The sequence below is a fragment of the Falco cherrug genome, chromosome 6 (genome assembly GCF_023634085.1).
Source record: "Falco cherrug isolate bFalChe1 chromosome 6, bFalChe1.pri, whole genome shotgun sequence".
NCBI classification, from domain to species: Eukaryota; Metazoa; Chordata; class Aves; order Falconiformes; family Falconidae; genus Falco; species Falco cherrug.
This window is the reverse complement of record NC_073702.1, coordinates 19,414,305-19,426,122: the sequence shown is the minus strand read 5'-3', so window position 1 is coordinate 19,426,122 and position 11,818 is coordinate 19,414,305. Positions and strand designations below refer to the sequence as shown.

At 44.9% G+C, this 11,818-nt stretch overlaps 1 protein-coding gene across 2 annotated transcripts in view; it reads left to right on the top strand.

Moving 5' to 3' along the window:
• The first annotated feature begins 9,639 nt into the window (after nucleotides 1–9,639).
• The window catches only part of AGPAT5 (1-acylglycerol-3-phosphate O-acyltransferase 5), a 60,454-nt gene continuing 58,275 nt past the window's right edge, over nucleotides 9,640–11,818 (top strand). Inside the window, exon 1 of one of the 2 annotated variants that reach the window (XM_055713532.1) lies at nucleotides 9,640–10,135. In XM_055713532.1, the coding sequence (XP_055569507.1) occupies nucleotides 9,917–10,135 (219 nt within the window). In that variant the 5' untranslated portion in view covers nucleotides 9,640–9,916. The remainder of the gene's footprint in view (nucleotides 10,136–11,818) is intronic. The other variant, XM_055713531.1, reaches the window with a different exon arrangement.

Genomic DNA, 11,818 nt, shown 5'->3' with positions numbered 1-11,818 from the left:
CCACACGTGAACCAGCACACCCCAGGCACTAGTCCCATGGGCCGTTGCCATCACTGGCAGATGTTCCTACCTCCTGTCCTCACCCAGATACTCATCATAGTGTCGTTAAGAAATGACAATACCACAGACCTACTTTTTGTGGCAGTCATTACAGAAAACATTTAACAGTATCAGACTCAAGACCAGTCCTTGGGGAACTCCAGTTTCATGCTAGTTCTCTTTTCTTTTTAGCCAGTTCCTCACCTTGCCTACTGTTTTAATGCTAATCTTCAGGTTCTCCACCTTAATTAATAATTTTCCATTTGGCGCTGTATCAGGCCTCTACAGCAACTGACAACACTATTGCATTTTTTCAGTTACCTTATTAAAGAAAGAACCCAAGTTTGTCTGGCATGAGCTAGTGCTGCCAAATACAATTTACATTTTGTCCTCTTTTACAGCAACTTTAGTCTCTTTAATATTTTTTCAATCAAAAATAGATTTTAAAGTCCTGTGAAGTCAGACTGAAGGACTATCTAGAATACCTTTCCTAAATATAGCACCATGTATTGATATACTTGAAACCTTGCAAGCTGCAGAATCACTGTTATCTGTTTTCTTCATGCAAGCAGCACATTTTGCCTAACCCCAGTAGACCATGAAAGCACTGCTTGTAGATGAGCAGTAATTTAAAAAGTCAATAAATTCCTCCATCAGGCATTTCAAGTAGGTTAATGAGAAATTAATAAATTTTATATTGCCCAAAGTAGTATTGGATGACTTATTTGCATTTACTCTGGGTTATACTAGCCATCCCTGTCGCAACAGTGTGGCAGATCCCCACAGGCCCCTGTGGAGTAAGAATGTAATTTCTGCAGTCTGTGATGTTGATTCCCAGCTACATTTCTAATGTCTCTTCTCCCGAACTTTGAACAGATACTTGAAATTATTACGTCTGAGAAGAGGAGCTATGTGTATCTCACAAAGAGCAGCTCTATGGCATATTATGTCCCCAGTTTTACAGTCCCCAGTACATATGGGAGATTATGATTATACTGCCGTCACCTTTAAGAGAACATCACTGCTACTTTTTTTTTTTTTTTTTTTTTTTTTTTTTTACATGCTGTTCCTTTGAGAATGTCTTCTCAGGTAGAATACCAGTGGTCCTTGGTGCTCACACATGGTTTATAATTTTGATTCTCCCTTTCTGGTTGCTTGGTTCTTACCTCTGCAAGCAAAAGCATTTGTAAAACATGAAATAATTATTCTGTTCTGTTCTGCTCTGCTCTGCTCTGCTCTGTTCTGTTCTGTTCTGTTCTGTTCTGTTCTGTTCTGTTCTGTTCTGTTCTGTTCTGTTCTGTTCTGTTCTGTTTAGGGGAGGTTTTCAAACCTGAGCTTTAAGAAGAACTTTACAAAACACAGAGAGTCAAGAAAAAAACTAGTAATAGGAGAAGAAATTTAGAAATTGTGGCATAGAAACAAAAGATTGAAGAAAGTAGATTCGTTTGCTCCATGGTAAAGACTGAGGAGACTTCAGGGAAGAAGTCTGGTAATAACCTTTGATGTAAAAGACTAACTAGGTATGTTTGAGCTTTTCTTAATGCAAGGGGACTGAAGTTGATAATCTCTTGAGATGTGTCAGTTTTGCATTTCTATACTTTTGTCTCAAGACACAAGGTCTAATGTCACCAACAGACATTTTGGGCCTGACAGTTTCACCATCAGTGCCTTTGAGCATTGAGATTGTTGTTTTCATGCATATATGTGTATATAAACTGTTTTGTTTTTCTTTTCTTGAGTAATTCTTTTCAGGATACAGAGATAAAGATGGCCTGTAGCCAAAGAGAAGGCAAACCTCTACCCTGTTACATCTATTCATTCACAAATTACAGGTGAACATACATAGAATTGTGATTGCATGTGTGCATCTCCTGTGAAGTCTTTGACTACTGTACGTCTAAGATTATTCCTTTGCTGATGAACAGAGGTTAACAGATGCTGGATATAATATTAAAACATTATGTATACTATCTTTTTTCTTTGGTGTTAAAATTTCAGGTAAGGATATCACTTGCCCTTTACATGAAGAGGGAGTAGGTAGAGTGAAGATCAGCCAACTACTTCCAGCTCTGTTCTTACACCAGGGTCCCATCCGTAGGTGAATGGCTTCAACAATGTGTCTAGTGTTCTGAGATGGGAAACTGTGATGAAAGCTTTGTGGGAGGCAGTGAAAGGACTAACTGTAACTGCTGTGTTGGGCTTCTTTCTACATGGTTTATTGCTTCATAAACAGGGGGCTGTACTTCTCCTTGTCTTATGCAACGCATGAGTATTAAAGCAACAGACAGTCCTGCTCTGAAAAGCTGAACAGAGAAGGGTAACTATGTTTTGCAGAAGACTGTGTTATTTCAGAATATGGTTTCTTTCTGTTGGGAACAATACCCTATTTAGAAAAAAAAAGGCGTGAAACTGCAGCTCCAGGGAACTGGAGGTGGACTGCCCCAGAACCATGAGCCATGGGAGTCCCCACGCAGCAGGCTGCCCCACAGCTGTGGATGCTGAGAGCTCCAACTATCAAGGAAGAATGAGCCTGGAAGCCCTGAGAGCCACGGCTCCCAGCACTTCCCAGATCTCTGCCAAGGAACCAGGTCAGCAAGCCGCCAGGAAGCTGGGTAGGGTTCTCATTGAAACACTAGATTTTGATGAGTCAGCAAAAGCTCAATTAAAAACATGTTAGAATTTTTCCAACCAGCTCTGCTCACAATCTAAACAAATAAAGGGTGTGGGGAGGAAATACTGTCCTTATTTTACACCAGAGGGACCAAGGCACAGATATGAAGTAACTTATGCCAGGTGCTACAGAAAGTCAGCAGTCAGGAGGCAAACTTAGATTCCATGCTGTCCCTTAATCACAAGAGTATCCTTCCTCTAAACTTAATTAATTTGCCATTACAATGACCTTGTGAGATAAGTATTACTTTCATTTTATAAACGGGAAACCAAAATACCTTGTACAACAGCAGATAGGAAGCCTGTATCTGAGCCAGGACTTGAACCCGATGTTCCTCAATCTGCTAAGCTTTAGTAGCAAGCCTACCTGTTTCTTTCATGGACAAGGTACACAGACAAGATACAGTCAGTATTGGATGACCTTACTCACCTAATCATAGTAATTGCAGCAATGGTATAGATTCCTACTGCTACAGTCTTGTTATACTGAAGCCATTCTGTCCCTACATAAGTGCTGGTTTACTACGAATAAAGCCCTCATATGTGGTTGTGGGTAGTACAGAACTAAAACTTTAGATAGAAGGAGGTAACTAATGCTTCCCTAAACATTCATATATACAGTTCAACTGGCTTTCCTGGTTCTGCTAAACATGAGCAGCTGTAACTATACCTAGGCACACCACACAGGCTCTTTTCCAAAGTCTTTTATGATCCCAGGTTTCTGAGGCTTCTGTATTTAAATACTAACTTGTCCTTCAGCTAGATTTCCACTTTGAACAGAGCCCTAATTGTAGACAAGAACTGTAGCATCAGCTAGTATTAAAGTCAGTTCAGGTTTTTGGTAATAGATTTTCATTTCAAATGTCAGAGGTCTTTTCTTTGTTGTTGTGTCTTTGTCTGTTTTAAAATCTGGGGTTGAAATGTCCTAAACTACATTATTTTAGGGAACATAGCTATGGAAAATATGTTATTCTACTGGTGTTGATATCCTCATAACCTTTCCCTCTTCTACTACTTTTGGCCTTTGAACAGGAATTTCAGATTTGATAAGACAGCAAGTTGCATTTAAGCTATGAACGTGTCTTCTGCTGCTACTGTGAAAATCAGCTCAAATTCAGCAAAGTCACAGACCTTTGATAAGTCTGTTTGCAAGTGCATAATAAAGAACCCAGAGTTTGCCTACTTAAACGCACAAATTCTGTTCTCACTGAACAGGCTGTATAGATGCTGTCCTCTCTGAGAGACAGCATGCTTTGTCCCTTTGGGCTCTCCAAGGACCAGCTGGGGGGCCACGGTACCTTATTTCTGCCATTTGCTCCGTGCCCTCTCTGCCTGCACCCAAGTGCCCTGGAGGAAAAGGCCACCTAAGTTACATACAGAGGGAATGAGCTTGACCAATGGAAGGGAAACAGGCAAAGCTGGAACTGCTGGTTGAGGGTGAAGCTGTGGCTGAGAATTGTTGAGGAAAGACTGGACTGTGACCAAGTAGGCAGGAAGTAAAAATTGGAATCGCTCGAGCAAGGAGACTTTGACATACAGAAGACTGGATAACAGGATTAGGAGCTCTCATGGGAAATCAAGAGCAAACTAGGATTTGGTAGGAAAAAAAGAGACTGACATTGTGTGAGAAATGTGAATGGGATGCACAGGAGTCATGGGAGTAGAATTAGCTAGGTTTGCCTGGGAAGGAGATTGGAAAAAAACATGTAGAGACAAGAGCAGAGCTGAGAACAAAGGACGCATTTTGGAAACTAGACTGAGTTTGGTGGGTGAAGGCTGGAAATGGGAAGGAGAAAACTTGGAGGCAGATGAAAGGTGATAAGGATCCATCTTGATGCAAAAGAGTCTGTGTTCACTAAAACACTCCTTCCTCCACAGTATGTAAAGTGTCTTGAGAACCACCGTTTCTCTAGAGTCATCAAATATGTTTAACCATTAACAAAGTGCGTTTCTCCTCCTTTACTATTTTCGTTTATTAAATGGTGACATATTATACTAAAACTGTATATATAGTTATACAACAGAGAATATGAATGTTAGTTTTATGGATAAATCCTATGAGAATGAACATAATGTTAGGATTTATTTTTTGTAAAGGAAGAATCACTTGTGAAGTGAAAGTTTAAAAATTAACAAATGTCATAGGTAATGCTGGCTATGCCTGCAAGACCAAAGTTACAGAACAGCTTTCATACAGGTCAAAACTGAGTAAAATTCAGTCTGGAAAACAGACTGCCTAGAGGGGTTATTATAGAGATCTGTAAAAATCATGAGTGGCAGAAATAAGAGAGTGGAAAGGGATTTTCTGTCTCTTTCAAGACAAACTCTAAGGTACATACAATGAAACTACAATGAGGCATGTTCAAAACAAAAGGAGACGATTCTACTGCTTGCCAAAGGATGTTGTGGAGGCTAAAAGCCAATATGGATAAAGGGAAGAATGGATAGGTACATGTAGGATTAATCTGTCTGTGATTACCTGGCTCTAGACCCTGAGCCACAAATGGGAGGCTTGGAGAAGGCTGGGAGAGCATGGGAGAAGTTTGCCCTGTCCTCACTACTTCTGTTTCTGTCATTCTTACTGACTTGTAGAGATTAAAATTATAGCCAAATCCTCAAGAAGAAATTTCATAGGAGGCAGAGAAGAACTGAAACCTGCCTCAATTAATGCACACTTGAACCCGAGTTTCCCTTTCACTGCAAAGGTATGATGTAGAAGACTGTATAAATCACACCATAAGCACATCCATGCCCACTGCCACCCAGGGACATAAGATGGAAAATCCTCTTATGGCACACGGAATTAGCTCAGAACACTGGTCCACTGGTGTTCCTCATCATTTTCAGGTAGTAAGAGAGACACAGTCTATGGACAGGACATAAGAATGAGGAATGAAACAAGCAAAGCACAGGCAGGCAGATGTGTTTCTGAGGTGGACTAGCTAGATGTTGTACAGCCTTATATTCTGTATGAGGGGCAAGCAAGGAGTCCAATGGGAGAGACACAAGAAGGAACCCTGCAAGGCCAGAGTCAGAAAGGGACAGGAATTATTACAGGTCTCACCTGAGGTTGGAGAGGATTGCACGATTCAAGGAAGCCTTTACCTCCTAGAGGAAACACAGTGAGATGCAGAAGGTTGTGGCTGCTGCTAGAGAAAAGGCACAAGCTAGAAGACCTGTAATCTAAACTAGCCTACTTGTCTAAACTAGTCTGCTATCTAAACTAATCTACCAGTAATCTAATCTGATTATTTTTATATGTTACGTTAAACAATCGCTAAGTGAATGGATCGTCAGCATGAGAGATGCTCACTATTCTTGCTCTGCAGGTCACCCACCTTGGTGATGGGACGTATGACTCTGATGCCCTCAACAAACTGAATCCATGTCTAATACAGTTCTCTGCAGTAGGAGGTGATGATGGTGTCTTCTCTGAACACATTTTAAAAAATGTGTTATCAGACTCAGAGAGATATCCGTGAGTTGTGAATCTCAAGTTGACAGACGTGTTTCTGAAATCCAGAATAAGGTCCTGCAAGACCATACGTAGGCCACAACACCATCCTCAGCATTTCCTTTCACCCGACCTTACACAAATACACATTCAGCCTGCTAATTTTAATCAAGTTCCTGCTCAGACCGATGAATGCTGTGGATCCTGTTCTGCACTGCTTAGCTCTGTGTACGATACGCACTGCATAGAAAGCCTAGGCATCCACTCAGAGTCCTGGACTCCAGGAATTCAGTTGCTTAAATCCTTATTTAATCTAGTCCTTTGGCCTTAATATCGGTGCCTCATTTCTCAACGTATATAAACAGAAGTAATAGCAATAATCATCTCCCAGGATATTGTTGAAGATAAGACCATCTGTAAAAGGTTTAGATTCTAAACCTCAAGGCAGTTTGATTTGCATCTAATGTTATTTGGGTTTGCTTAGTCTAACTGATAATTACAGTGACTGGGTGACAGAATTGTGAAACACCATTTTGTGACTAGCAGTATGAGAAAATCCCTTAAGGTTCACTGTTGGTGCTCAGCAACACAGTTTGTGGTTCCTTCTAGAGGTACAGTCACTGGTATTTTTCAGTAAAAGATGAAAATCTAATACTTTTCCAGATTTTGGTGAGTTTGGCCACTTTAGAGGTTACAGCCACTGGCAGAAGAACCTAACAATAGCATAAGCAGGTTCACACCAAATAATTATGCTCACATCAAACAGACTGAGCTTCTTAGGCATGGCAGACTGATGCTTTTTTATTCTTTTAAATTCCAAGTCTGTTCTATAGAAGAAAACAATACCTTAACAGGTTTAAAGTTTTAATTTCCTAAATGGTGTCCCAATTGCCCTAGATGGGGTGATTTTGCTTCTTCCAGCTGAAAGTAAAATGTCTAGGAAGCAATTCTGCTGATGTATCAGTTAAAGGAGGTGTAATTAGGGCCTGTGCTTTCATAGGACTAGAAATTACAAATTGTAGCAAAGATAGAGCATTTTTCTTAGTTTTCCTCTGTAGTCTAGAGTGTGAAAGACCAATATTCAAATTTCTGCAGCACAATTAACAATAATGTAGGATTAAAAGTGCCTATAAATCAAGAGAAGCTGAAACTCTGTGGCATTGTCCCAGATCTGATCACTGTGGCATACTCATTTCTTGAATTGAAAAGTTTGAGCTTCAGTTGCAGACATTTCAACACCATATTACCATATCATACTGATAGAATTATACTACTAAATTAAGACCTAAGCCATACTACACTAGACTCTGTTCCTTCCGTGTGACTAAAAACTAAAGCAGTATCTATACATTTGATAACATATACTTAACAAAGTGAAGAAATTTATTAAAAGAGCCTGTTGAAAATAACAAATTATCAAATACAGAAACAAAGTATGTGAACATGTGCATGTCTGTGTGGTGTGGGATGGTAACAGATTAAGAATGTGAAAAAGCATCAAATGGAAGAAAAAACTATAATTCAAATATTAGAGTAATAAAAGAGGGGTTCTTAAAAATGTGGAATGTAGAATACATATTTTTTTAATTATTTAATGTGCAGGTTCTTCAAAAGTATGAGTGAATTCATAGTCCTGTAAGGAACGATACAGTTTTATCAGAGGCCTCAGGTTCATTCCTTGATATCTTTTATTCCCTTCACATTCTTTCCATTGCAACTCCTCTTGAGGCCGTTGACTGAGTCTTTACCCTCATCCCACAAGCTCACACTCTGCCCTTAGATCCAGTCAGCTTAGTTTTGCTGTATTTTCCCCAATCCGCTGCCATTTCCCATTCCCCATTCACAGTTTATTTTACAGACTGCTGACCTACACTCCCCGCTGCTGGTGGCAGTCCCACTAGCCAAGCACACCGAGCTGCTGTGAATCCCAGCCTCTCACTGCAGTCGCCTGTGCGGAGCAGCAGGTCTCGATCCGCTCTCCAGCTCGTCCCGATGTTCCAGCCACAGCAGAGCGCTGGTTCCTGCATACCTGGCTCTGCTCTGCTGGCACCAGTTTTACCTTCTCTGTGTTGTGTTGGGCTGCTTTCTCCTGCCTGTATCATGGTGAATGAATTGCTTTTCCATGTGGCCATGTCATAGGCATCACAAAACAAAGCTTCCTCCCCAGTTTTCTGTCCAACCTAGCTTTGCCTGGTTTAGAGCAGAAAAATTCACTGCTGAAAGGGGCCACGGTGGGGAAAGTGCCTCTGTGCTGGTAGTCCTGAGCTGAGGGCAGCGTATGCAGCTACTCAGCGAGGACAGAAGTATGGGATCGGGATCAGGATGGGGGAAGCCCTGACAGAAGAGCTGCTGTGACATCTCCTGCCCCCCTCCTTCATGGAGGGGGAAAGGAAACAACAACCATTGAGTCTCATTGGGGACACAGAAGCTATGATGCATGTCAAAAGTGAGTTCTCATTGCAGAGCTCAGGCCCCCCGAGGGGGCTGGAGGAGAACATGGCTACAGTACTGCAGCACAGTGTCACTCCCCAGCCTTATTGTGCTGAACTATTCAGGATACAATTATTTTCAGCACACGTTTAGAAAGAGATAGCACAAGGTAACAACAGCAAAGGACAAAGCTCATCCCAATTAAAGCCTGGCAAAGGAAACAGAACTTAGCCGAAGGTACCGAGCATCCGCTTCTTTTAAAACAATGAGCTCTTCACAGGCTTCAGGATACAACTTTTTTAAAAACAAGGAATGGATGTTTCACTATGGGCTCAAACTCAATAAGCAGCTCCCTCTGGGAAGGTTGTTACGCTGCTGTTTTCTACAAGACTTCTCACGTTTTCCTCAAAAGCAGCTGGAGCAGCTGCTGCTGTCACCAAGTCACGGGGGGCGGGGGGGGGGGGGGGGGCGGCTGCCTTTGGGAACCTGGGGGAGTCACCTCGCAGTGTGACAGCTGGGGCACTGGGAGCGGCGCGGGGCAGGCGAGTACCTGCCTTTGGGAAGCGGGGGGTCACAGCGCAGTGTCACAGCTGGGGCGCGGAGCGGGGCCTGCCCAGCGCTGTGGCGGTAGCTGGCAAAAGGGAGCGCAGTTTTCTTAGCGCTCCACTTCGGACTCACGGCAGAAGGCGGGGGATGTGGAGGGGGAACTAATTTTTTTCCTAACCGATGCTGGGTTAAAATTAACGCTAATTGCAGCTCATCAGTTACCATTTTGCATGCTCCCGAGCTCCACCAGAGCACGAGGGCGCAGCCCGCATCCCCCCGCCCCGGGGAGCTGCAGTAGCCGGTTCAGCGGGACGGGGACGCAGCCCCGTGTCTGCCCGGGGGAGCCCCGCCAGCGGCCGGGCCTGCGGGTGACGGGCAGCGGGCGGCCTCGGCGGCGGGCGGCCTCGGCGGCGGGGCGGGGCCCGGCCCCTCCGGTCGCGGTCGAGGCGGAGCCGCAGCCGCCCCGCCCGCCCCGGAAGTCCCCCCGCGGCCGCCGAGGGGCCGCCTTCCTGCCGGTGCGGCTCCTCCTCCGGCCGGGCAATATGGTGGTGGAGGCGGCGCGGGGGGAGCCGTAAGCTGGAGCCGGTGCCCGCTCCCGTGCCCGTCTCCCTCCCCGTCTCCCTGCCGGCGGCGGCCGTCGCCGCTGCTGCTTGCCCGCCCGCCCGCCTGGCGGGGCAGCCCGGCGCGGCGGGCGATGCGGTCGGCGGGGCCGCCGGGCTGCGTGTGAGTGTGCTGCCCATGTGGGTGTCCCGGTGAGGCCGGGGCCGCAGCGGGAAGATGCTGCTGTCGCTGGTGCTGCACACCTACTCCATGCGCTATGTCCTGCCCGCCGCCGTCATGATGGGCACGGCGCCCACCTACGTGCTGGCCTGGGGCGCCTGGCGCCTGCTCTCCGCCGTGCTGCCCGCCCGCTTCTACCGCGAGGTGGACGACCGCCTGTACACCATCTACCAGAGCATGGTGCTCTTCTTCTTCGAGAACTACACGGGTGTGCAGGTGAGCCGGGAGGGGGGGGTGATCTCCGGCCTGGCGTGCCCCCCGGGAGCCAGCAGCCGCTGGGCAGCGGCCGTCGGTGGTGTCGGCCCCGGGCTGCCGGCTCGCCTCCCTCCCCTCCCCTCGGGCCGCCCTGGCCGGCGGAGGCAGCGCGCCGCGCAGGGCCCGCCCGCCGCCATGCGAGGTCGGCGGCGAGGAAGCAGCCGCCGCCGGCAGGTACGGACCGGGCCTGGCCCCGTCCCGGGGGGCGCCGCCGCCGCAGAGGACGGTCTCGCTTCGCAGCCGCTGTTGCGCCTCTGGTGATGCTTCTCATGGAGTTCTGGTGTTGTGTTCATTTCGCAGGTCGGGGAAACGGAAAGGATGCGACAGCGGTCGTGCTCTGTCAGCATTGAATGGCAGCCTCCCTTGCACACTTGAACCCTGTGGCCTGGCTTGTGCGTCCGTAGTATTAAATTGGCAGCAGATGAGAAAGCTCTAACCAACTATAATTGTACTTAATCCACGTACAAGCTATCAATAAATAGATTACTTAACCTCTAAATTATTACAACTTCTCAGTTTTCACGCACTCCATCCCCTGTCACTCCTTGGCCCTTGTTCTTGGGCCAGCCATGGATTGTGATTATGCAGTGGCTCAGACGCTGAAGTGCGAGGTTGCAGGCTACTCAGTTGGAATTGGAGGCCTCTCTTCTGTGACCAGAGGGGTATTTGCATTTGAATAATAATGCTTCACTTGTCTCACAAAGCATTAAATGTTTGAAAGGTAACATATCGGTCGGTAATTTTAAAAGTAAAGAAGGAGGCTTTTAATTCTACATGGAAAAATAATTACGTAAATGATAGGCGCTTACTGCGACTAAACCTGACTTTCAGAAGTCGTCTGAATATACAGCAGTGTATTTGAAGTTAGTATCAGGTGAAGGTGCTTGAGAGTAAAGAATAACAAGTGCTTGCATGTTGACTGGCAGGTGTCAGAGCAGGTACAAATATGCCCTTCTTCATATTCACACTAAAGCATTCATCCAGTCTTATGAAGTGTTTATTACAAGGTCAGGCTGGGTTTCCTTTAATTTCCGTTCTTGAGCTGCGGTTGTAGGCCTCACTTCATACCGACTCTCATACAAACCCCCAAAGCCAGCTAAAGATAGAAGAATTTCACCGTTTGACATCAGGGTAAATAAAAAAAATGCAAAATGGAAGTGAGATTTTCTTTTAGTGGTATTTTTAGTGTTTGATCCAGCTTGTAACTCATGTAACTTCACCCTTGTTCTTTTCCAAATTAGTTAATGGGTGTTGCAATGTACATATCTGTTCTTTTAATTAAAAAAAGAAAAAAGATAAAAAAGGTAGGAAAGAGCAGTAGTTCAGAGAGTAAGTGCTTGATGTTTTATCTGCCTTCTTTTTTATGTACCATCGTTAATGCAGGTATCTTGATGTGTAATATCACGTCTTGGTCATTAGCTGCTGAAAGCAGCAGTATAGTAGTTTGATTCAACCCACTCTAAGGAGGAGAGCCAAAACTCGAGATGTAAGTTCTAATAGAAAAATTTCTCTAATTTCCCATAGTGTGCACAGAGTAGCAACCACTTTGAACTTCTGATGAGAAGTTTTATCAAAAAAATGTACATAAAGGTACAGAAGGGAAAATGCTAACAAAAAGAAACAAAAAGGCAGCCATCATCTGTT